At 34.1% G+C, this 27,147-nt stretch overlaps 2 protein-coding genes across 5 annotated transcripts in view; one reads left to right on the top strand and one right to left on the bottom strand.

The window, feature by feature from the left end:
* LOC105199594 overlaps positions 1-27,147 on the top strand; it is a 294,478-nt gene that overhangs the window by 34,008 nt on the left and 233,323 nt on the right. The window contains exon 3 of the mRNA XM_039456694.1: positions 3,379-3,433. The gene's annotated coding sequence lies outside the window, so the exon portion shown is untranslated. The remainder of the gene's footprint in view (positions 1-3,378; positions 3,434-27,147) is intronic.
* Positions 707-27,058, bottom strand: LOC105199572 (5-hydroxytryptamine receptor 2B). Of its 4 annotated transcripts, none has more exons than XM_039456703.1 (9): positions 25,625-27,058; positions 23,913-24,298; positions 18,746-19,183; positions 17,781-18,075; positions 9,354-9,578; positions 7,510-7,852; positions 2,774-2,980; positions 2,410-2,706; positions 707-1,360 (listed from the first exon to the last, which is right to left on the bottom strand). In XM_039456703.1, the coding sequence occupies exons 3-9, from the start codon at positions 19,061-19,063 to the stop codon at positions 1,111-1,113; spliced, it is 1,935 nt and encodes a 644-aa protein (XP_039312637.1). In that variant the 5' UTR covers positions 19,064-19,183; positions 23,913-24,298; positions 25,625-27,058; the 3' UTR covers positions 707-1,110. The 4 variants fall into 4 exon arrangements, with proteins under 4 accessions (XP_039312637.1, XP_039312635.1, XP_039312634.1 ...); XM_039456701.1 differs by having other exon boundaries at positions 18,746-19,166; positions 23,913-24,409; positions 25,625-27,057; XM_039456700.1 differs by having other exon boundaries at positions 18,746-19,166; positions 25,625-27,057.

Raw genomic sequence — 27,147 nt, 5'->3', positions numbered from 1 at the left:
ATCGACCACTCACTTTTATCGCCGATAAATGTTATCTTAGTACTAGATGAAATAAAGTGTACGATAAAATTCTGTTTACAGTCGTCATCTCGCGGACACTCAAAATATCGTACATTTATTTATCGTACTAGGGTTTACTCTCTACGTAAATCAATTCTTCTGTAGGGCTTTCCGGCAGAGGGTAAATGCGAAAAAAGGTTGTTCTCGTGTTGATAAAATTGAGTTACATATCTGGATTGTTTCGTACAACGTTGATCGATTGTTGATTATTTTAAGCGCCAAAGGGTTGATGAAGTAAAGGGGGAAGTTGAATTATCAATGGAGGACAAATTTCTGTCTCTGAGAACTTTTGTCAGGTGGCAGCTCCGATACTGTACGTTACTTCTTAATTGTGATATACATCCTAATGTTAATTTTCGTGGCAAGATTAGCCTGATTTCATCGCTACTCGTTCTAATTTATTCATTTTTTTAATAAAGACGAAAAAATAATAACTTTCTTAATCCTCGCGAGGATAACTGATCCGCACAATTATTTAAGCTTAGCGGGACCGCGGTCACAACCGCTTGATATATTGCGACTCACATTAATCTACACATAAAAAGAAACTCGTGATTTCTCCTACATTTCTTATGTCAAGTGAAAAGGCTGTTTTAGAAACTAGAGTTTTGGAAGAAAAATTGATTTGCGGAAGAAAATAATGAAGCTCGCGCTAAAATATATTTTATTTCGTTTCGTACATATACCTTCGATTTCTACAATAGACAATCATTAAGCAACTTTCAGAATTCGCCAACAGAAAATTATAGGTCTCTTTGATCGAACACTGCACAACAAACTTAAAGCTTTCTTCTGTCTTCTTGATTGATATTAATTAGTCAGAAAACTTAATTAATTAGGTAACTGTAGTCGACTTATGAAAGCAGAATTAGAATTTCTGCGAACCGAATTATCGCGCATAGTTTATAAGTAACAAACAATATTATAGTTACAGAACAAACTTTATTTACATTCTATGTACATTGATTTTTCAATTAAAATTTGTCTGTTTCTGCCAAGAGGGTAAAAATCATGTTGTGCAGTGTGATCTCTTGAGTTATCGATGAAGATTTAACGATCGTCGATTTCCTGATCGCGTTCGTGAATCAAGAAGGTGTCTTGGTACAGCGAACTTGGCGTTCGGTGCATCATCGTGACAAACGAGCTTCCTGACGCCGGGGTCGATGCAGGGTTTGGTGTTGGGGTTAGCAAAGGTGTACCTTGAAGACTGATGGCCAGTGGAAGAGCACCCGATGTGCACAGACCCATTGCCCCCCTTCCACCTTCCGTGACCGAGCGATATCTCGAGGGCCTAGTAGACCTAAAAGAGTTGTAATATTTTTAAATATATCTTTGAGAAGATGAAGAGTAAGTAAAATGGGCCGATTTTTTATTTTGAAATAGCAAATAAAAACGGCATGTTTTTTATGTCATTTTTGAACTGCTGAATCTATTGTTGACTTAAAAAAAATTTAGTTTATCGGAAAAGTTCAACATATAAAATCATTAAACATCTAGTACCGCAAATTATTATTGTTGAGCTTTACGCATATACATATTAATTCATATTTTCCTGTTACTAAAACATTATAATGCTTTCCTCTCTAAATTTAGGTTTTGCTTAATAAAAAAATTGTGTCAAACATTATGAATACCTAAAAACAAAGACATTATTGATGTGAACTGTTTAAAGTTTTGATTACGACACTTGAGAGCATTGTTGTTCGTTACATTTTTTAAGGATTTTATTCCAGAGTATTTTGCTTTCTATTTTTTCTTTATTTATTAGAAATGTGTAAGTTTCGAGGAAAAAATATCTTTAAGCACCAACCTTTGCTTTGATCGAATAACCTTCTCCATTTATTAATTTGTTCGTATATCGATCACAATTTTCTTTTATTATTATTTTGTGTTTTTATTAACATACCATTCTTATAATAATTTCTTTTATATTTAATAGAGCTTTATGTGCTTATTTTAACACTTTGCCGACAAATTAAATTTTTTTTTAAAGATTAGAATCAGATTCAGCAGCTCAAAAACTACAACTAAAAAAACATACTAGTGACAAAAAATTGGCCCGTTTTACCCATCGTTCTTTCCTCTTTCATTTTTAAGGGAATTTGTATAACAATTTTAATCACACTTTTAGTTCAAGATTTTCTGGTTAATTGAAGCTTATTTGTAATTAAAAAATATTTGAGTTAAAAAAATAAAAAGATTAAGTAACAATTCTAAAAATTGTATATTTCATAAAAATATAACAAATAATAAAATAAAATAATACTAATTGCAAATCAAATTAAAATTAATATTACGTTTTTAAGATTATGGAAACATTTGTATAAAAAGGAAATAAAATCACGTTACCTTGAACAATTGCATTTCAGTAAACGAATGAATGCAGCTCGGAAGGTTCTGTTGAAAATGGTATAGATGATCGGATTGATTGTCGAGGACACGTAACCCAGCCAGAGAAACGTATCTACCACGTGCCTCGGTACGGGACACTTGGGACACGCTGCGAAGAAAATGTTAAGTAGGAAGAATGGCGCCCAGCACAGCACGAACGTGAAAAACACCAGTCCCAGGACTTTGCTAGCTTTCTGCTCGGTCGCGACCGCATTCGCGGCCAAGGATCGCTTTTTCGTTCGGCCAGCCAGAAATCTTAAAGAATGTCGATTTTCAAGGTTGCGGAATTTTTAATGTTGGAATTCTTTCGAGGAGAGGCTACCTGAGATTCAGTGTGGTTGGCGTGACGTTCAATTGCAGTTTCAAGGCCCTGAGGGTGAAATTCCGTGTTTCGCGTGCGATGTTCTCCGGCGTTTGGGTCGCCTGATCCACTTTCGACTTGAGCCGAGGTCCTGCGGCGGGACTTCCGGCGCCGTTTACTGCTAACTTCAAATGCGGCAGGACCTTTCTCACACCTCCGCATTTGTCGCTGTTTCAATAATCAAACAAAACTTTCTAAATCTCCCAGAAGCTATTCGCGTGTTGGTTTTTAGAAAATAAACAATTTTTTACACTAGACAAAATAGGTGTGCGCTACGAAGCTTTTAATATTACATAATTTTATATAAATTACAAATTTAATATTACATTATTAACCTTTTAATGCATATAATCAAAATACGCGATTTTTGCGATGACAGCTGCTCAGAAAGTTAGCGCAGCGAGAGAACTAATCGGCATCGCGGAAAAGCCACATTAACTTCGATATACCTATTCGTACCTATTCGATATATTCTTTACATGCTTTTTTGGAAAGGATTAACTTTTAAAATATTAATTATTTTTAGCGCAGTTTTAATTTCTAAATCTTATGTTTGTATGTTACAGTACTGTTCACCGCAGCTTCGTGACTGAGTAACTCCCCTTGTTGTGCATCGGGTCGGTGAGTCGAAAAACAATTCTTATTTTCTTATTAAATATCCTGCGCAGGACAAATAAAGGATACTGAAAAAAAGTTTGGTAATAGCTGTCAAATGTAGGGAAATAAATTTAAATAATACACATTTGATTAATATTGTATAATAAAAAATAAATTTATTTTTGTTTAATTAGCATTATTTTACTCAACATTTGGTGTAGTTTTCACAAACTCTTTTTTTCAGTAGACTCAAACAATTTTTCGAAGGGGAAACCGAGTACCCAATCGCGCGCGATCGGTCCCCGGGAGTGCCGTGTAAAGTACACTGAAAATAAAGTCTGGTAATAAGTACCAAATGTATAGTAAAATAGTATTAATTAACTATTTGGTTAATGTAACCAAAAGTAATTTTACTTTTTTAAATATTTAGTAAAGTTACACCAGATTTGTTGATACTTACTAAACATTTAGGAAAATAAAATTATTATTTTTGGACATAATGACAAAATATTTAATTGATACTATTTCACTATACATTTGGTAGTTATTACCAGATTTTTTTCCGTGTATCATCGCGCGATCGTAACCGTATTTTCGCGAGTGAGTTAGTGCAATCCTGTCGATGCTTTGAGAAGAAGAGGATGAGCCCTGCGAGGCAATCTTCAAGAGGTGAGTTCAAATATACACAACATATACACAATGAAAAAGAAGTCAGGTAATAACTGCCAAATGTATAGTGAAGTAGTATTAATTAAATGTTTTGTCAATATAACCAAAAATAATTTTATTTTTCTAAATATTTCGTAAGTATTACCAAATCTGGTATAAGTTTACTAAATATGTAGAAAAGAAAAATTATTTTTGGTTACAATGACCAAATATTTAATTGATAATATTTGACATTTGATAGTCATTGCCAGTCTTTTTTTCATTACAGGATTTATAACATATCTAGCTTATCTAACCGATGAATATCGTATGTTACAGATGTTCTTCGAGGTAGAAGGCGACGAGAAGAGGACATCACCCATCGTCGCCGACTTATAATAAAATAAACGAACCGCAGCCGGTTCGTCGCGTCGCGCGTTTTTTTCCGGGAGTGCCGTTTAAGTATTGGACTAATGAACTTTTCATAACTCCCATTTGATAGAATCCTAATTCGAGGGCCGGGAATCGCACCCCCGCTGCTTGGCAGTGAATATCCTTACTGGGGCGTTGCGTATGGTGGGCGTGCGCGCCGCACCGCGACGTTTCATGCCGAAGTGCCCGTGCACGAGGTAATTCCGAGCCGCTTGTACGACATGTTCGTCTGCATGTTGCGCGGTTGTCTGGATGTGTGAGTTTACACGCTCTGTCTCCGGCGATCGGTTCGGTCCTAAGCGGTTAGAAAATCGGATCAGTTCTCTTGGGTTCGCGCGTTTCTCTTGCTCTCGTCCACCATCCTAAGGCTTTCTTAGATCCTTGATGCCCTTTTTGGATTCTTTGGATCTGGGGTTCGAGCTGGGTGAATCACGTTTAATCTGATTTGGTCAGAACCTGGCCTTGTAGGTTAAGCTTGTGACGAGAGGCTGGCTCTCATTTCCTGATTCGTCTAAATGCTAAACGTCGGCAATGAGTACCTTCTTTTCTCGTCCTGCCCGAGTGTCTTGTCGACGCCGCTTGGATATAAGATCCAGTGGGACTGATTAAGATGATCCGTTGGCTGGGCCTATGAACGAGTCAATTTTAGACGTGATTTTGTGAGACAAGAGGCGTAGGAATTCAATACCATTGATTTCGTTTTCTTCCGCGTGGGGCTTACCCTTGTTCGGGGGTGGGTACGCGTGCGTTCTACGTGCCGACTCGGGGTGCTGAATCCACGGGAATCCCTCTGAATGGGAATTCATATCATGGGTTTTATAAACCCGAAGTATCGCGCGAGAAACTTTATAAATAATAAGTCCACGCGCGCAAATTTAGTATTATTCGCGAGTGTTCCGCGTGTGCAACGAGACGAAGAGGACAACCTAGAGGACACTGAGAGGAGGAGGAGGCCTGGGAGAGGCATCAGGCCCCAGCGGAGCAACCTTGGGGTAAATATCATTCTTTATTTATGTAAATTTAATAATCTTTCTCCCTTTTATCCGATCGTATCACAATAAGTTTAAAAAAGGCTACTTAAAGAAAAAAATTAATATAAAATTGCATTATACACTCCCAGAAAAAAATTACGTTTAAATTGATAAAATCGTTTTTTTAACTTGATTGTTTTAAGTTGAAATAAGACTTTGCGGAAAATAAAAATTTGACTTCAGGAAATGACTTATTGACTGACAGGTTATTAATTTTTTTAAAAGTAAATAAATTATTTGTTTGAATTATTTGTTTAATTTAAACAAATAATTATTTAATTCAAAGAAAGTGTTGACAGAAATGTAAAAAATATTTTAGTTCTCCTGATTTTAAAAATATATCTTTTATTTAAAAAAAAATTATGTTGCACAACCAAACTGTTTCTTTAATTCTAATAAAAGGAGCAATCAAAGAATTTCTTTGAGTCAAACTTTTCTCCAACCGTATAGCAGTGCACGAATTTCTTTAAATAAATATTTCTTTACTTAAACAAATCTTTCTCTGGATGTATAAAAATTAACTTTTGAAATATTGATTATTTTAAGCGCATTTTCAATTTTTAAATCTTATGTTTGTGTGTTACAGAATCATCGTAGCTTCGTAGCTGAATAACTCCGCTTGTTGCGCATCGGGTCGGTGAGTGAATGAATTAATTTTTGTGTTATATTTTAATGTTTTATTAATGTCCTGCGCAGGATCAAAGTGCCTTTTTTTAAAAAGGATTATTTTACTTTAATTTAATTTAATTTTACTTTATTTTCTACATAGAAGTATAAAGATTGCGATTAATTAATACAAACGAAATAGAAAATAAATTATTGTGAGTGAACACATTTTGTTATCTACCACAATTATTTTAATTAAAATAAATTTTTTTATAATAAAATATTTTATATAATGTATTTCCGCGCAATACAATATTTTCTAAAGATGTAAATTACGATATATTGTTTATTATGCCTTTTGCTGCAGCAGTAACATGATAATGTTGCTGGTTTCGTACGCAGGTTGTTGAGAGTTTACGATTAAAAATTGACGCTTTGATGAAGAAAGTTGGGATCGCATTAATTCGCGGCCCCGGACTGGTCGTTGCGTCGCGACGCTTGATTTAAGATGCATAGACTCGTGGATCGTCGCTTCGCATTGATATCAGGGATGTTGCATGCGCGGTCTGCATAAAGCTGTGCTATAGAAACACACACAGTTCGATGCAAACGACTTTTGCATGTAGAAATAAATGCTGCTTAGCTTTAGTTGTCGATAATTATGAATTCATAATTACATTACTCATATAAGATTTAATTTTGTTTTTTTAGAAATAAAAATAAAGGTATAATTGAGTCTAATTTTGTTTTTAGAATTTATTTTTGTATATTTTTTGACACTAATTGTGATTTATATATAATATCTGTTTGTGCATATGCTGTGTTTTGAATCATGTAATATAGATTTATGCAAGACCGTGATTTGTATACAACAAATTAAATAGAGGACGATTGTCATAGCAAAATCTTGATACTGAAATGATATTTTCTATGTGATTCTTATATATAGTTTCCAATTCAATCGAACTGCGTTTACTTTCAGTTTCAAACATATTTCTTGAATTAGAAAATATCACAAGTCTAAATTGACAATCAGTTTAGTATTACTGACGCTAAATAGCATCTCTAATATCCTTTCATCCCGAGGAAAATGAAAAACCTATTGCGAAAAATATTATCTCAGCTAGGATTTGTACCTGGAATCTTCCCTCTTGCTAAGATCGTCTTAGCCCATTTTCTATTTAATTTGTTATATACAATTATATTCTTACGGAATATTCGATATTATGATAACTAAATAGATAGTTCCGAATTGATCGTATAGTAGAAAAGGAGCTGATTTCTTCGAAAGAAAAAAAACATTAATCGAAGAGTAAAAAAATCTTTCACACTAGATTTCATTTCGAAGAAAGAATTGATTGTGAAAATAATTGAACTTCTCACCTTTCCGCACTGCAACCGGAAGTGCGAACCTGTCTTGTCGATGAAGTTGACGATCGCACGGCGGTACTTGCGACGGCCGTAGACGTACTAGACGATGACGCTGTCGATGATGTCGTTTTTGCGGACGCGTATCTGCCGCCTAGCCGACGAAATTGATCGCCCTCGGGATTTTCGGCCGCGAATCGGGCTTTTTTGCGCAATAATTGCACCGTTAGAACGTAAGTCGCCACCATGACGATCATAGGGATGTAGAAGGCGATCAGCGAGCCAAACACGAAGAACGCTCGGTTATTGATGACGCATTCTCCCGGCCGCGGCATGATGTTTGAGGGATTAATTACTCCTGAAACAACATTCCGTCGAGATCTCGTCACACCTTGATTATCCTCTTCTCTAATTAGCTGTCGATTGAAGCTCTCAATTACCCGTCAAGCTTCTCGGACTCGGGATCTCCTCTCGAGTGTAAACTCCTCTCGAATCGTCATCACATTGTGTTACAAAATGCATACTTTACCAAATATTTGATAATTGGAATAGATTTTATTTCGTTAAAAGAGTTATCTTGAGTGCTTGAAAATTGTATTTTTGCATGGGCAACTCCATTTTAAAATGGCAACCCGATGTACTTGTGTTACGGAGAAATTATTATCATGAGTAAGTTTGAATCTGGATGAGTTCTCTCGATCTAACTTTGCGCAATTGATTCTCCGTAAGCGAGTAAACGTGGAATTACGAAATTCCACGAAATTTGGTATACCTCACCTAATTAGAATTTCCATTGAGCTATTTGCATTACAAGAGGTGAAAAAGAGGAAGGAGGTTACTCTCTATTATCGATTAGGACGACCATCGAGGACCTTGATAAATGTGTATTATGCCGATAAAGCAACGCGGCGGCGCGGCGCGGGCGTCACGCTTTTTCGCTCTTCATCTCGCGAGAATACAACGAAAATTATCGGCTCATAAAAACGCCAAGTCCCACATCGATCCGTCGGGCTATATCGCTCGCATTTTATCTTCTCACCTTTACCTCTTTCGCAATTTTTGAAATTGTAAATTTATCTATTTATTTAGTTTTATAAATGGGAAGATTCTCTTTCGTACATTATTTACTCTTTGAAAGTAGCGCACAATATTGAAGATATATAGAAGTTAGTGGTGTAATAAAAGGAAAACAGATACAACGAAAGAGAAAGGAAAGATAAACAGATGCTACGATTATTGAAGCTATTAAATTAATTTACACTTAAGTAGTAAGTGGAAAATATCTATTAGGTCAGAAAACTTCTCTAATATGCATAATCGGTTTAGGATTTAAATTTTCCGTGAGAGGTACGGTGGAGCAGTTCCTCATAAAAGTTTGCTCTTTCAGAGAGTTTTCGTCGTAGTACGAGTAATTTGTTCAAAAATTTTCAAACGAGTGATGCGCTTGTTTGATAGCTTATAAAAAAAAAAAACAAAAAAAACAAAACAAAACAAAACGAGAGATTCAATAAAGTCCTATTATTTATCAGCTCCGTAATGAAGAACTTTAATAAAGTCCTTTTGCCGTAAAGGTTAACACAATAGATAAACACAACGGACGATTTATTCTGGAATAGAATTACCGAGAATAAAGGGAATTGTATATTCTATGAGTGTGAGCAAACATGAAGCGGTAGTCTAGTCTCTCGAATACGTTTCATCTCGGGGATTGTTTGCCGATTCTACGCGTTTTCATCGCGCTCACACTTACCCGTTTTATGAGATACGTGCTGGTCCATACTGGGGGCTTTCTACTACAACGGGGTAGCCCCCGATGATAACCGCCGCTGATACAAAGCGGAGAGAAAGGAGTAATTTACCTAACACCGTGATGGAACTGGAGACTAGCATGGCCAGTAGCCAGACCGCGGCGATCTTGAAGCCCACCATTCGTTTCGTGGATGTGTGACGTGTCCTGAGCGGATTACGGATACCCAGATAACGGCCCAGAGAGATGAAGCACATGTGCATTATGCTCGCCGAACACGCGAGCACGTCGCATGTCACGTATACGTTGCACCACACCACGCCGAACGGCCAATACCCTGAAAATTTGAAAAGACGAGAAGCTAGGGTGTCAAGTCAAAGCGTGGAATCGCGTTACCTGCAATACGGCCTTCTTAGGCTGTCTGTTATATAGACCAGAATTTAAGAGCTTACTTGGAAATTCTTGTACGCCCCTATTTTTACACAAAGGAGATTACGTTACATACACGAAAAAGAAGTCAATTTTATTACAGCCGTAGTGGTATATTTTATATATAATAATCAAGTTTTAAATAAAAATTTCTTTACCCCCCATCTTAAGTAAATTATGCTTGAAATTACGCGAAAAATAAAATCATATTATCTATGTTTCAAGCTTTTGCACAATTTAATTGTGCTAAAAATTTTGTAAAATCTTACGTGTAATCTGCATATAGCAGATATGAATATGATTTAGTGAAATAATATGAATTATTTCATTTTTCGTGTTTCAATGAGAAAACATTAATGAAATTTATAATAGAAATTTAATATGTATTCAAATTTTAGTTGTGTTTAAATTATTAAAACATCAACATGACGGATATTTTATGATTAAAATAATATTTCAAGTTAGTAATTGAAATAATAATTGTTCAAAGTTTATCCCCCATAATATTTTACTTTTTTTTGAAGATTTGAGTATTATATTTTTATAATTTACAGTTGTTTAGTTTTTTGCTTAAGATTATTATCAAATTATTATTATCAAATTTAACGATGAAATTAATTTGGGATATGATTTCTAGCTTCAATTTAAAGATTGCGTTTTAAGCCTGATAAGCCGTACGGTATATAATTTATAAAATTAAAAAATATGTTTAATAATTAATTAGGAAATATTATTGAGCATTAAGAAGCGCTTTGATTGAAATTGCGTTTTTTTCTTATTTTTCGTTTATTCACACAACGATCTAATAATAATAATAAGTTGAGCAATTTAATTTACATTTTTCTCTTTTTCGGAATAATTCAAATGTAGGAAAAATCGTTGAAAGAAGAATTAATAGATAATGAATTTTATAATCTTCTTTTACGGACTACCTTTTTATTGAAATATATAGAGGGAAAAGATTTAAAAATCTTTTATTTCTATTGTTTTGAGATCTTTGACTTTTGTTAAACGTTTTCAGTGACGCTCTTTTTTCGAAGGGACGATAACGAGAAAATAGTTTAGAGGGATAGTGAAAACCTCATTGCATAAATGAAGACTTAACTAGAACGCATAGAGATGCACGGGAACGTACGGTGCATTCCCGTGATGAATGGACCACATCAAACGGCGTCAAATGTCGGAAATGTGCGTTACACAAACCGTCACTTTCCCCACGGAAATTCTCCGAGCCACTGATTTATTTTTATCGCTTCAAAGATTTGCGGAAACTCGAAGAATTCGTTGATTCGTCTGCAACATTTTAGCGCTGTCTTCGTAACTGATCGTGATTTCATGAGTGCTCGGATTTGGATGCACTTACTTTTACTCCTTATGAAAATTTATATTTTTCTCAAAAGATTTACGATTCATTATTACTGATTGTTTAATTATTTATTTTGCTAATTAAACAGTGGAGCGTATACTTAATAAATATACCTACACACGTAGTTTAATATTTTTTTTACATTTTGGATAAGTTATTAATCTAAATATAATTTGTTTCTTTTTTTAATTTAAAGAATTTGTAAACATTTTACAAAATCTAAACTTTTTGTAAAAAACGGATCTTATCCCTCAATACGTAATATTTGACTATCGTGAAATGTTTACTTAATAATAATTAAACCTAAAACTTTTGGAATGCAACGGAATGTAACATTTCGTATGCAATCGCTCAATGTTATTTCAGGGATTAAACAAACATTGAACGATTATACCGTATGATGATGGATTGTTCAAACAGTGATTTGCGAAGCAAAGAAGATCTCATAAAGTCAATAACGATTTATGTATACGAATCTATAATTAATTGCTCCTTCTCAATCACAGAGTGAAAATAATCTGCGAGACTATCGGCTATGAACAACGGCTTTAATTTTATTATTCCGTTTTACGACGTGTCCCGCTTTCATCACATCGAATTTCCCATTATGCAAATTCTAATACTGTAACTATAGCACAGAATGATTGACATTTAACGAGTCGAACGAACGAGACATCGTGAATACTTCAAAGCGCAATTTCTTCCTTTAATCCACCGGCATGGATACTAACCCAATTAAAATAATCAACTTAATCCGTCGTCTCTTAGTATAGTGCGCTGCACTCGTTGCGAGAATTAAGGCGAGAAGCGCAGAATTTCTGAGGACGCATAGTAACCCCAAAAATTTGCATAGTCGCATTATATTAAGATCTCCTCGGAGACTACGTTGCGAGGAATTTCATTAGTAACAGATTAAAGCACGGTTTGATGAACAGACATACTGCAATAAAGGCCTAAATACACGCAAGAAAAACGCAAGAACAAGAATAAAAATAAAAATGAGTATTAGAAAAAATGAAATTGCTAGTTTCATACAAAAAATTCTAAATGACATTTAAGGTGATTTGGAACGCCAAGGATAAGTTTTTTATATAATGTTTACATGTTCAATATTTGATAGAGCAGGGTTTGAATAATAATTAAAATTGCAATTATAAAAAAATATATATATCGCCAATTATATTGTAATAACTTTATATCATGAATATTGCGTCGCCCACGAACATCTACGTTGACTGATTTACATCACTATTTAATAAGAATAACATTAGAATAGAATTGAACAAAATTAGGCCAAGAGCATAAACTTCGGAATAGAAACGAAAAATGCAAAACACGAGTGAAATTGAAATAAAAATTGAGGAGAAGATTTGCGAAGAAAAATTCGTCTAAAGATAAAATCCAATTGTTAAAATTTCCTTATCAATATTCCATGTATTAATAATTCCATTTAGATAATTTATAAAGAGACGCTTCAATTATTGTTATTGTTATTAATTTTGCCCACGTACTATTTTTTTCTCATCCTTTTATCAATTTGAGAAGTTAGCGGCGGAAACTTTGCGGGCTTTCCCGGAAATGCACGAAGAAAGAGTTGGAATGTGAAAGGGAGTAGCCGATAGTTCGCGCGTGAAAGCGCGAATGCCACTGAATACGAAATATTCGCATATCTCCGAGGCGGTGAGTTTGCCAATTTTCAGCCACAAAGGCCCCGTTACGCGCCGATGCGCATCCCCGTAACAAGGTGCATACGCGCCGAGTTGCACTGTGCCGCCGCCATGTATGTATGTACGTGCCCGCAATGCATTTCCTGCCGTTTTCGCGGCATATATTCGCGAAAATATGAAAACAAACGTCGGAAATGAACCGCACACCTTAACGAGTGTAACAAGCGAGCTCAAAAAAAGCACAAGTTTTTTTACGCTTCTGGCGATTTCAGCACGTTTGTTCTATCTGAAATATTGATGATACTTTGACGATGCTATTTTGTCACAATGGTTAATTAAACATTAAAATAAAAGCACAATCGACAATAATAAAGTGTCGGATAAAATCGAGATAAATAATAATCGTGGAATAATTTTGGAAAGCATTTAATATTTATTCTTTTATTGTATACCACTTTGTAATTTTTAATGCTACAAAAAGCTTTTTTTTTATTTTTCCAACATTACGTTTTAGTTTTTGTTATTTATAAATTAGATGAACGATGAGAATCTTTGTACTTTGGTAATTATACTTGGGCTTAATTCTGTTATTAAAAAAATATTTAAATAATTAGAATTAAAAGTAATATAGAATATATACTTATTTGAATTAATTAACTACAATATAAAAGTGATCATGACTATTAGAAATGTCTATCTTTTGACTTTATAAATTTTTTCGAACAATTGAGCTTCAAAAGCTTGCGGTAAAACTTCAATGAGCATATCGACGCTGCTTTGCCAAATCAACTTTCATAAAACCTCTATATTTCTGTTTATTTCAGTTGCGAAGTAAATTTTTCTTTGTAACACAATTTTTCTTTGTAACACAATTTATGACTAGACAAAACTAGACAAAACGCGTGGCGCGTGCTACAAGACCTATATTACATAATTTCATACAAATTACAAATTGAATATTACATTATTAACTCCTCAATACAAATAGTCAAAATACGCGATCTCCGCGAACGACTGTCATTTACGAAGTAAATGATTGGTTCTTATTTGCTGAATGAAAACCAATAAGCACATTGGAAAAGCGACAACAATAAATTTCGAGACTTCAAGTATCAATGCAATACACTTTTTCAAATAGATAGAGCGAATTTCAGCTTTTCGTGATAAGTGTAAAAGACATTGTTAGTAGAAAATAATTTTTGCGTTTGAATGGGCATACGTGCAATTATGGGATACGATTCGATATCGGAGGCCGTTGCAATGTGAACTCTGACTTCTCGTCACGTTATCGGTTCAGTGAGACCATGTTCCATTGCACTAAGCGTCTAACCGGCCGATCAGCTGGATTAACTACGATTTGTGAGCACGTCGCGGGTTGACAAAAGCACCCCAGAAAGTGCGTCTCCTTTAAGTGACTGCTGCCGGCGACTATGACTTGTAAGATACAAGTGTCGTACGAATCATGGTTAAGAAAGCTTCGTCGACGTTAGACGCGCGTTAAACGTGACGCAAAAGGCAGAACTCATTCGCAACAAGCTCACTATCGATCCCGTATCCATCGCGTCTAAATTGCTGATTCGTTATTTCGTTAATCGCGTAATAAGCAATGTCTCTTGCAGGTGCCACCATGAAGATGCTTGCAACGCTTTAGAATGATTATTTTTAATACAGAAATTTGTTTATCTTCATGTACAATTTTTATTTCTATTTTAAGTTTTTGTAATAAATGCACTAGACTTTGTGACTCGTTCAGAAATTAATTTTCGCGTTAGATTGAAGAAATCTGAAATTTTGGGGTATGATTCGGTATCGGAGATCGGTGCAATGTGCACTCTGACTTCTCGTCACGTTATCGGTTCAGTGAGACCATGTCCCATTGCACTTAGCGTCTAACCGGCCGATCAGCTGGATTAACCACGATTTGTGAGCATGTCGCGGGTTGACAAAAGCACCCCAGAAAGTGCGTCTCCTTTAAGTGACTGCTGCCGGCGACTATGGCTTGTAAGATACAAGTGTCGTATGAATCGTGGTTGAGAAAGCTTAGTCGACGTTAGACGTGCGTTAAACGTGATTCAGAAGGCAGAACACATTCGCAACGTGCTCACTATTGATCCCGTATTCATCGGGTCCGAATTACTAAATCGTTATTTTGCTAAACGCGTAACAAATAATGTCTCTTACACGTGCCACGAAGAAAATGTATATAGTGATATAAATACTGAAATTTTTTTGTTTTTCAGTTATAATTCTTATTTTTATAAGACAAAACAGGCGCGCTCTACAAAGCTTTTAATATTATAATATATAATTTCATACAAATTACAAATTAAAAATTACATTATTAACCCCTCAGTGCACGTATTCAAAATACTTAATTTCCGCGATGACAGTTGTTCACGAAGTAAACGCTGAATGAGAATCAATCAACAAATCGGAAAAGCGACAACGATAAACTTCGAGATTTCGAGTATCGATGCAATGCACTTTTTCAGCTAGGGCTAGCTATATATTATTATTAAAGTCTGGGAATATAGTCGAGACAAATTTCAGACGAATCACGACGGATACGCGTCACTGGAGATAATTGTAGGCTGTCAACGAGCTGACGTAGATTGGACACTCGAAAGTACTTAATCGCCATACGGCGTGCTTCGTTGCTCGCAGCAATTTCAGTCGAAACGCGAATTAATTAGCGCCATAATCACGGCATCTCGTAATAGGATCAGGGGTGCCGAGAATTATTAAATGTAATATTGCCAATCTAATCTTTACATATTAACTAATCTTTAACGCTACTGTATTTCATTGAGTACAAATTTTTTAGTATACAATATAAACCAAATTATTTTTTAATACAATGATTAAAATTTATTGAATGAAGAAAACAAATGCCAATAGACAGTCAACATCAATAGCTTCGCTTTCGGTTTTAGAGATTTATCTTAAAAATGTTTCTAAATGCTGCGTGTGTGTGTGTGTGTGTGTGCATGATTATCTCGTTATTTTTAAATTTTTAACATATTTTTTAAGTATTGTTACGGGCGGAAGATCACTCGCACTTGCGGTATTAAGAACTCATTGTGACTAATAGAATTTTCTTACATAATCAGAGACTCACTTTCAACAAACTTCAAAAGTTTAGGTTTATTAATATAAAGTTTCATAGGAGGAAAATTTTAGAATTTACTACTAATAATTTTACTTAAGAAATACGAGAGACCCAAGGCATAGATTTCAATTATTTTTTCCTGTCCGCCAGTACAATCAGAGAAAATTTCGAAAATCTCTCGTATTATGAAACATCAAAAGAAGGAAGAATAAATCGGAACCTTTTTTTGGTTCCGAAGAAAATTTTTTATTGTGCTTTTATTTTAATGATATTAAATTCGATAATCTAATAATTTCAAGGAAATAGCAACACAGATGCTTCAATTTATAGTTTTATATTAGCTTGATGGAATCGAATGGCGCGTTGTTATTGCTATCCGGGATTTTAAGTTCTCTGGCCCTATATGCGCGCCTGGAAATTATTCCTTTCAGGTCGCGGAGCAAAAGCTGTCTCGTTCACGAGATAAATGAGCCGCGACGATGAATCTGCTAATGCCTCGCGTGTCGTCGGCGCGTTTCGCGTGAAGAATGGAGCACGAGCACGTGACGCGAAAACTCGCGGATAAAGTCGTTCCACGACAATAGCAGAGGCGAGGAGGGTGAGCCGACCGACTGTTCATAGGAGAAAGGATTCATTTGTATTTTATTTACGTAAATTAATCTGCTATCATCCTATATCAATGATTGATTTTTGATTGATGATTTAATCATTAGGCTAATTAACAGTTATATCGGTTGACAGGGGAGAGTTGCTGAATGCGTAGTGGTCGTGTATCTTATCAATAATTTACTTAATATAAACGACATTTAATGACAAAAATATGAAATAAATGAGAAATGACTAATATAGACAAAAATTTAACAAATTATATTTTATTTTGTGCCTGCGAAGAATATTTTAAAAGAATCAGGAACAACTGATGTTAATTTTTGATCAATTTATGTAACTGCATCTAATCTAATCACGCAATTTTTTATTGAATTTTTGTTTTTACCAAAGAAGGTTTATTGTGGAATATTTTACATTTATTATATTATATATTTGCAATTACTGTAAAGATTAAATTATTTACATAAATATTATTATTAATATTAAGATTCACGATTATGGTACGATTTAAGCGACAAAATCACATTTTTTTTATAACATGTTATAAAAAGGCTTATAGTAAATTAATTATGTGTTATTAGTAAAAAAAGAGGTAAACATATAGTAATATCCGAAACATCAAGCTACAACTTCCGACATACATTTGCGTACAAATCAGTATCGAATGGGAAATATAAAAAAAAATAGATCAAGTGTTATGTATTCGGCAATTCTCATATTTACAAAGATAATAATTCGTCTTTAATCTGTGTAACGTCACTTTGAAATTAGCGATTAGGTTTTGTAAGCGGTGATGTAATTTTGAATTCAATTAGATCAAGATTAATTCAAGGTTAATCACTGGGCAATTTACGCGATTGTGCTAGGAAACTTTGTAATGAAGGACGTGAGATCGGAACGGAGAATAGGAGAGAATAAGGGAAAGAGCGCAAACGGACCTTTCGCGCGTGTCATCTCCTATTTCTACATTGTTCGACTATACCACGGCGTCTTAAGCTCCGGATTGTGTTACGGGCGTAATCCGATATCGCGCGCGTCTTTACGCAGGTTCCTCTAAAATTCTGCTCCGGTGCGTCGCCGCTAATACGCACTGTTCCACTGTGCACCCATTATTCGCGGCACTCGGCGGAAAAGCCGCAGATATTTCTCTTTATCCAAAATATTCCCGTCTTACCGTGTGTTTGCCTAGCATCTTAAGAAAGAAGTCGGAAAGATATTTGAAAACATTTTCCACGATATTTACGTCATTCAATCTAAAAGCGTCTCGTTTCATCAAGTCGAAAATTAAAAGGAAACTATCACAGGGAGATAAAAATTGAAGATTAAAAAAGGAAGGAAACGAGTCTCTTCAAGACTCACCCAGGAAGCCAGGTATGGCACCCAGAGGCATGACGAAGAGGCTGACAAGGAGATCGGCTACAGCCAACGACAGCAGGAAATAGTTTGTCACATTGTGGAGTTTTCTATCGAGTCCCACCGCCAGACAAACCAATATGTTTCCTAATCCGCCGGCGACTATGAACACTGCTACGAATAGGAAGCTCCAGTCGAAGCGACGTGTCTTTATCGTTCCCGCGCCGCCGATCCTGGATCGGTGCGAGCAGGACACAGCCAAATCCTCGGCTATGCTCTCGGTCGGCGAACATTCCAAAATCTGAAACACCGGATATTTATCGTCCGTTACGTACGAGATGGATCACTGGAATTTTCAGGGTGTCAAAACGGAATGCGACAATTTCTAAACGTCGTCCCCGGATTTGAAATATCGCCCTTCGTCTTTGAAATGAAGATCTTCACGTGTCACACCCTTGGACGGAAATCGAACAACTTTGTCGTTTTGAGGGAGAAATTTGAGGGAGAGACTAGATATAATTCGACATTCAAGAGAGAAATCTTAACAAGAAGATTTGAATTTGTTCAAATTTTGTTGATTATTAATTAATTAGAAATCAAATTAGAAATCAAAATAGATTTTAAATTTTTATAATTTCTAATTAATAATTTTTTTTTAATTTTTTATTAAGTTTCCATTTTTCTGATATTTGAATATTTGAGTTATTAAAAAAAAATTCAGAAGTTTACACCAAAAATTTAAATTTGAAAGGTTTAATTTTTAATAATTATAAGAATATATTTTATCTCATTTTTCTAAAATTTTTAAAATTTTAATTTCTTGAAATTTTAAGACACTTGAGTAATTTAATCCCGAGCGTCTTTTCTATTTTCAAACTCTCGTAAGTTGAACTATGCAAATTTTACTTCATCAACCTCCTTGAAAATACTCGATACTTTAATGTCTTCGGTCTCTCTCGAAGCAAACTTACTTCCTCCTCGATTGATGTGACATTGCAGTTCCTTATCGGTATCCTTGATAGGAAGACACCCTCGATACTCTCGAGGCCGTTGAGAAGCAAGGATACGTTAACGTTACAACTCGCATAATCGCAAGGTGTACAAAAAAGCGTCATCGAGGAAGCGGTGAAAGTTCCTTTCTCGATCGCGGTGCAAAGGTGATCGAATCCGTCGGAAACGATGTTGCACTTCTCGACACAGCCCAATAGAGTGTCGTTGCAGGACACCTGGTGCAGCAGCGTCGTCCAGTTACTGGCCCAAGATGTCAAATTGCCCTCCGGGACCAGCATGACGAGCCTCGATGGAGTCCTCAGGATTAGTACCTCCAGTCACGATCGATAACACATTTACGTGAGGTCCTTACGTCGACGCGAAGTAATTCTCGAAGATAATCTGGAGAAAAAATTGGACTACACACGTTTATAATCTCGTTGCGCTGGAAAAATTAAAAAGATTAAAAGTTTAAAAAATAATACATTAAATACACATATAATGACACATTAAACTAATGTACATATAATTTAATTTATATATTTTTTAAGAATTTAAAAATTAATTTTTAGATTTGCTAAAATTGGTCTTATAAATTGGTGGAGAGATTTGTTTTAATCTATTTGCACACCAATATTTTTTTTCAAGTTTAAAATAATAACAAATATGAAGTATAGTTATGTGGGTGCGCATTAAAAATATTATTTAAACATTCGAAGCGCTAAATATTTTAGAGTCTAAAGATGTCGGTATAACAAAGGCTTAATTTTCATAGATTAATTTTTCAGCGACGTTACTTTATTTTAATCGGACTCTTTTTCAATTATTGGAGATCGCGGAATAGGCTTTGTCATTGGTTTCTTTATCGTCAGAAATTCACAGCGATTACAAAGTCAGGAGGAAAAGAGAGCGATTATTTGTGCACGTTGATGGCGGGTAGAATCTTAGCGAACAAAGCGCCACCCTTTCTCGATAAACAAAGGTATTGGTTCGACGTTGGCTCATAGACTATCGGCTCGGGGACATCGATAAATGTGTAAGATCGGACGCGTGCGATCCGCGATTCGCGAATCCGATCGGATATTTCCACAGGCGGGTTACAAAAATGTCAGCCCCCTTCGGAGCCGCTATTTATTTGCCGGAACCCCATCGGTCGGATTAACTGACGTGCAGAGGGTATCGACAGTCCCGTGTTCTCTGCCTCGCGACAATGCTGATCCTCGAACAAATTGCTACTTCGGCAAGCTTGCCTGTCAATGACGTACGGGCGCGTGTTATCCGGGTTCACCCATTTCAAATAGTAATACAGAAACTAAAACTCTCTTATCTTTTTTCTAATGGATCTTAAACAATATCTTCTCTTTCAAATCAGTAACTTATTTGCAATTAGTATGTAGAATGAATTATACATATAAGTTACAAATAAGCAGTTTATATAAATATATATAATAATTTGTATAAATAAATTATAATTGTACATTTGTAACTTACATATATGTATAAACAGATGGTCTCTAAAATAAATTTCTAATGCGTACTACCAATTACGCAAGTTAACTTATACATAAGTGATGTCTGAGTTAACTCGTGTGATTAACACGGGTTAGAGATTTATTTTAGAGACCGTCTGTTCGGTCTAAGCTTTGGGAATTGATTTTCGTCAACTAATATTTTGCAATTATCGTAATTAAAGCGGTTTTATCACGAGTGTAGAATTTTACGAACAAACCGGAGAACCGATTTTCTATTTCCCGGAAACGAAGATACAGCTTTCCGTTGAGTTTACGCGGAAAGTTGATAACGATACATTAATGCAGGTCATGAATAATAAAGTTGATGCATTAAAGCCGTGACGGAATATTGCGACGCGCTCAAGAGTGCTTGATCTATTTATATCTAAGAAAGTTTGCATATCGCAATATTCCGCGTATAAAAATAAACCTAATCCTTGCATGACCTGCATGTAACATGTGTTACTCGTATAGTTAAATATATATCGCCGCCATATATCATCTGTCTTATCCTAAATATGTATTTGTAACGTCCAACGGAGTTTACAGATATTTATAAACCACTATATCACAAATTAACTGAGAAATTACAGAAATTGTACTAGTGACAAGTATAATAATATAATTAATTGCAGCACATTATTTATGTTGACAGAAATTGGATATGAATGTATTCTTTGCTTCTCATAATTATGTGATAAATTTTGATAACAGCTGTGATTAATTTTATAGCTAATCATCATAGAGTGTGGTAAAAAAAATGTTTACCACAAAGCTGTGGCACGGTGGTTCGCAATTTTGAAAGAGAGTTTAATTTCAAAATTGCATACGCGCTGTACTTTTCGGCCTTGCAAGAAGCCGAGGCGCGGTGTCCTAAGTGACTTGATCCGCGAAAGTGCATCACAGGATTGAAGTGCATCGTGCCAGCACCGATGTGCTCGCCAAAACGAGCGCGGGTTAACACGCGTTCGAGATCGGGACCGATGGGAACGAACGGGAGATGCGGATGTAATTTATTAGCGGTCCCGTGTGGAAAGTGACGCGGCTTCACACAATGACTACTGACACCTCTAAGGCCAATGACAGCGCGCTCCGTCAAGAGTCATTGGTACAATCGTTAACTGGAACAGTCAAAGGTGAAGGAGATATAGTCGGCGTTTCTCTAATATCGTCAATTAGTAGATTAATTTTTATTAAGTCAAAGAGTGCTGCTCCTATGTTGTCTACTTATTAATATTCTTAAACAAGTATAATATTACCGTGTAATTAACAAAGTTTACGTTTAGATAAATTTGTCTTTTTATTTTTAGCACAGCTGTGTGCTCTGCAAGTTTGCCCTTCATTAAGGCATTAAAGTCAGAAGTATTCTGAATGTTAAAAATGCGGAAATGTAAGCGATGTAACAAAATTATGATTATTTTATATCTGCCAAATTTAATCCAAGATGATTAAAGTCGCATCTGACAATCCGTCATTTTCTCCTTTTTTTTTTAATGTTATAATTCTATTTGAGTTTAATGATTAACTAGAATGAAACATCAATATCGAATGATCTTTTTATTTTATTTCTCTCATGAAGGAACAATACTTATTTTGACCTTCTTAAATTTGCCGCAAACGCCGATTGATTGAAATTTTCGATTTCAATTATCAATGGAAAATATTTATTCATTGTTCTCATAATTCACCGAGAAAGCCATTTTTATTACATCACTAATCGCAGTTATACTTTTATCATTGATAAATATTTATCCTGCAAATTTGTTAAAATTCGAATTTGTGAAAAGGAATGAATCTTTTAATAACTAATGAATTGTGACTGATTAAATAATAAATCAAGACAAGCTATCTTTATTCGGACTGTTATATTTTTAATTTCTAGGATTCCTCGGTTCTTGAATAAATTATTAAGTTTGTCTTTAATGATACACGTGGCACGTAGATCGATTCTTTCGGCAGAAAGAGACAAAATTAATCGCAATGTTTCATGTTAATTTTTCCGTGGGAGAGAGAGTGGATCTCGAGAAAAGGTCGACAGTAATCTAGTTATTTCCGTTTTCCATGGACACAAAACCGGAAATTATAACTGTTTTTATAGAAAGTATTATTTTAAATTTAACTCTTTTCTAAATATTTTTTGTTTGTATATACCTTTTTATTAATCAGAAGATGCATAATGTGTATTAATAAATCAAATATTCTAAGTTGAAGTAGAACAAAACTTGAAATAGTCAAAAGTGAAATAAAGACTAAGGTAGGATTATGTTAGAGGAACCAGAAACGTCTTTTTTATAAAGAATGTGTATGTAAAACAGTGTGTTTATAAAAGTTTTTTAAACATAATTTATCAATAATATAATTGCGATCATTTCCAATGATTCACTTATTATTAATCTTTAATTCATTTCTCGAATAAATTAAATTTGATTTGAAAAATAATCCTCATAAGAAATTTTTTAGTGATCAGAAATGATGGTTCGTCAAGGTGAAAGAGAGAGTATTTTCCATCCTAATTCTCTAATTTTTTAATGCTATTTTGCTACATGCGATCGAAAGCATTGTTTAAATCACTAAATCAAAGTTGGTTATTTTGAGAAAGAAAATTTGAAAAAGTTAATAAATAAGTAAGCGAACATTATAGAAAGTAATAACGATCATATTATTAAATAAATAATAAATTATATTGACAAAGTTGTACACACATATTATATCCTCATCTTACTCATCATTTATAAAAACGACATTACTTTTCGGTTCTTTTAATATAAAGAGAAATAAAATACAAAGTAGAGGATAAAGTAAATAATTCTTTTTGTTATATAAGAAACGAAAGAATAGATCACACTCGAAAGGACATAAAAATTTGAATCGTTTTCTACTTAAAAAATGGGACTATATTAAAGCAACAGGTTTTGAGTTGTCGCACGCCATTTAGTTAATAAGATGTTAAATTCAGTTTCCCTGAATGTAAACGGTTTATGGGAAGGCTCTGGACTTGTCACGGTGTTGCAACGAGATCAATAGCTCCATCTAAAGGGATCGCAATTAATCGCGAGTCTTGCGCGTAGAATGCGGCTAATCGAATTGCATCTACGTAAATGACGGCACTTAAAAATTATGCTTCAACAGTGAGAATTTCTTTCTTTACAACTAAATGATTCACGCTTAGCGTATCCCATATCCTTTTAACATCCTTCAATGGATTTTTATAGCTTGATTCTTAAAGCTTTAATTTCACTTTTGAGCTTGAAGGGGGGAAGAGTCTAACAAGGGTTTAAATAATAATTCCAAGAATAATAAATCTAAAAATATACTTTTTTTTGCTGTAATGATATTCAATTAAATGTCTGAAACACAGACAATATTTTAAATACTATATTTTAAAAATATTGTATATCTTTTTTTTTAAGTATTAAAAAATGAAAGAAGATAATATTGTATATTTACGATCTGTTACAGAATAGGCAACTGAAAAGTAATTGACCTAGACCATTGTTATACTATATTTATATCTTCTTTTTTTATTTGACAAGTTTACAGTAAAATAAATATAAACCAGTTCGGTAACGAACGAAATCTGTGTGAAGCAATCTTGAAAGGAAATAGTATTCGATCGATTTTATACGATTGCACTTACTTTTCCAATTTCTGCTGTTCGCGTCTCGGCTCCATTGATGCTCTCGTTTCGTCGTCGGTACAGTTTGTTCATTGTCTGACCCACGGTCACTTCTCACTGAGATACTTCTCACTTTCTTCGCGAAATTTTCACTCACGTTTCATATCGAATTGAGATTGTTCTCTTTCTTCGAATCTGCCGACACTCACAAGAGGCGAGAGAGATAAATGTTTATTCACTTGTCCACTATCTGTTATTCCCATCTCTTTCCTGAAAGTTTTTTTTCCTTTGATAAACTATGATTCATTAAATGTTGGCAGTTTACAAAGAAGTCCCACATTTATGAAGTTATCTCTCGCAGATTTTCTGAGCGAAACAATTTCCGCCAAAAACGTCAAGTAGAAAAGCTGTCGAAGGTCAGATGAGTCATAAGATAAATTTTCTTTGGTGTCAGATATATGCGCAAAATATTTTTATTTTAACTTTTTGATTACAAACTTTCTGACGAATATGGAATTCTATAATATAAAATTTAAGAAAATAATATAAATAGATTTTTTATTGTAGACATTTTATTTAATTTTTATTGACATTGTATTAATTAATTTATATTTTAGGAAATAATTAAAATTGATAAAACTTTTAGACAAACTCAGAAGTTTAATTGTTTGTTTAAAGATATGTAATTATTGAGATTTATAATTAAAGGTTTAATTGCTAGTATAATTTAGCATAATTAAATTTATATATATATGGTATTAAGATAACTAATTCTTGCTAAGAAACCGCTGATTTGAATTTCAATGTCGCGTGTCATCTTCGGGCTTACGAAACTCTCCATGAATTTATATCGTATCTAATCTATCTCACGGCTCTTCGATATCCAAAATGAATTCGGCCGATCGGGTTTATTAAATCTCGTGTGGCTCGCTCGATATTTGAATAGCAAAGTAGCGCGATTCTACCGACTTTTTATACGCGACAGCTCGAAGAGCTCGAGATCCAAACTAATCTCAGTGAATCAACAATGAAATTGTTAAGCACAGAAATCGAAACATATTAGACTGGAAAGTTCTATCTGTTGTTCTATCTATCTGCATTATTAATAAAGATCTTATAAAAATTACTAATGGTATAAATAACGACTGAATTAATTGATATGATTCGATCAATTATTAACTTAACAATTATAATGAGAATTAAAAATATACTTTAATTTAATTTATTTTTATTTACATGCCAAATTAAGTAAGATTAGTTTGTGTCACTTTTTATTTAGGGTGCGAAACTTTTGTTAGGTTTTAAAATGTATAAAAATTCAGAAAACTCGCGAATTTTACGAATTTAAACGTGAGGATTGAAAGGGATTCTAGGAAAGACTCATTTTACGCACTTATTGTACCAATCAAATTTACCGCAGCAAAGGATTAGTTAATCTCTTTACATGTCAGTAACTTCTTTACAAGTTTAAAGCAACCCATTTAATATAGCTATCGATTGTGTTGTTAAATTCAATTCAGCCTTAATATGCTTCGCAAAACTTTTAACAAAGTAATTTTGCCATTTATTCACAAAATAATAAAATTGATAATTAATGCAAATAATACAATATACAGTATTTTATTAATTTAAAACGTAAGTTTGAAGGATTCAAAGAAATTGATGAATCACTAACGAACTTTTAGAGATTGCAATTAATTATTATTAAAAATAATTGACTAAAGGTTTCTTACTTTACATATTTATGGCGCAGATAAATATTTTTTAAGATTACTATATATATATTGTGTGAAAAAATCATTTAAACTCCTCAAAGCAAGTAATGTCTTTTGTAGTGATTGTTTGTCGCTATATTCATTAAAAATATTTCATTGAAGAATGTTTATTGTAAATTGAATTCAAGTTTGATTTTTTTCACTAAATTCAATCTTTTTCACATAGTAACGAAAAAAGTAACACGATAACGAAGTAACAGTCCGGGGTACACGATGCTCGCGCTCGGACCGCGCGAATCATACTGAAAAGGAAGCTACGGAGGCTGCGTGGTGAGAGATAAAAGGAGATGAGCGGCATGGAAGCGAGACAGAGAGAGAGAGAGAGAGAGAGAGAGAGAGAAGCGCTAAAATTTGCCACCCAGTATCTCCCTTCCCATATCTCGTCCTTCTGTCATGTTTTTTTAATCATTTTTCTTTCGTTTCCGTTACTCTCCTCCGTGCCCTTTCACCCTTTCTATTATCGCGAACTTCCTCTTATTTCTTTACGGCAACCCGATTTCTTCCTTTCTGCCGGGTAATTCTTCCGGACCTTGTCGTGTTGTGGATATGTTCTCGCGCTCGCTTTTTCTTCTCACCTTTTGTTTCTTCGTTTTTCCGCTTCATACCACGCGATTTATGACTAGAATTTGCGACGAAGGATGACTAAATCTGAATAAAGTTTCTACATGAATGAGATGGCGAATTTACCCTTGATTCAGCTCCGACCCCCGTTTCCTCTCCGTGGTTGGCAAATTACTTCGGAAACCGCGGCAGAGATTCGAATATCTTCATTCTTCATGCTCAAGTTAGTTTCGAAGTTAAAATTGTGGTGGCTGCTCAAATTGCTTCAGAATTATTTATTATATCATATTACTACTTACGATTTAATTTGATTTTGATTTATACAAGTTTAATTTAACATATTAATATTGAAATTTAATAATTGAAATATTAATAGCTGTTGTTCAAACATTTAAATCATTTAGGTGTGGGCGTTAATTATTTACATTTATAACTAGATGTTTTTATAAGTACGTACAACATATTGCTAAGTAAAGATCCTAAATCTTCTTAACATTTTAAAAAGAACAACGTTTATTTAATTTCGTCAAGGAAGAGATTTCACATTAGGTAAAGTTGCTTCGTTAATTGCACGTAATTTCACCAATTAAGGAACTTTTCCAACTTCTGAAAGTTTGAGCAACAGTATTGTGATACGGTACGCATCGCACGTACCAATACTTGGAATAGTAACAATATTTGGAAAAATCTGAAAAGTTTAAAAAAATTTTTTTTTGTATTGTATATTACTTATTACTTAATAATTGTATTAAATTTTTGTAAAATAAAACAGATATTAAATTAATTATAACTATTACTAAATATTTTTTGCTAAATTGTTAAAATGTGTAAAAAATTTTGTTGTATTAAGATTTAATGTAATTGTTAGATCAAAGAGAAAAAAATAATTAAAAATGAAATGAAACAATTAAAAGAGTAAT

This window comes from Solenopsis invicta, chromosome 13, assembly GCF_016802725.1.
Source record: "Solenopsis invicta isolate M01_SB chromosome 13, UNIL_Sinv_3.0, whole genome shotgun sequence".
Lineage (NCBI taxonomy): Eukaryota > Metazoa > Arthropoda > Insecta > Hymenoptera > Formicidae > Solenopsis > Solenopsis invicta.
The sequence above is the reverse complement of the archived record's forward strand: the minus strand, read 5'-3'. Positions and strand labels throughout refer to the sequence as shown.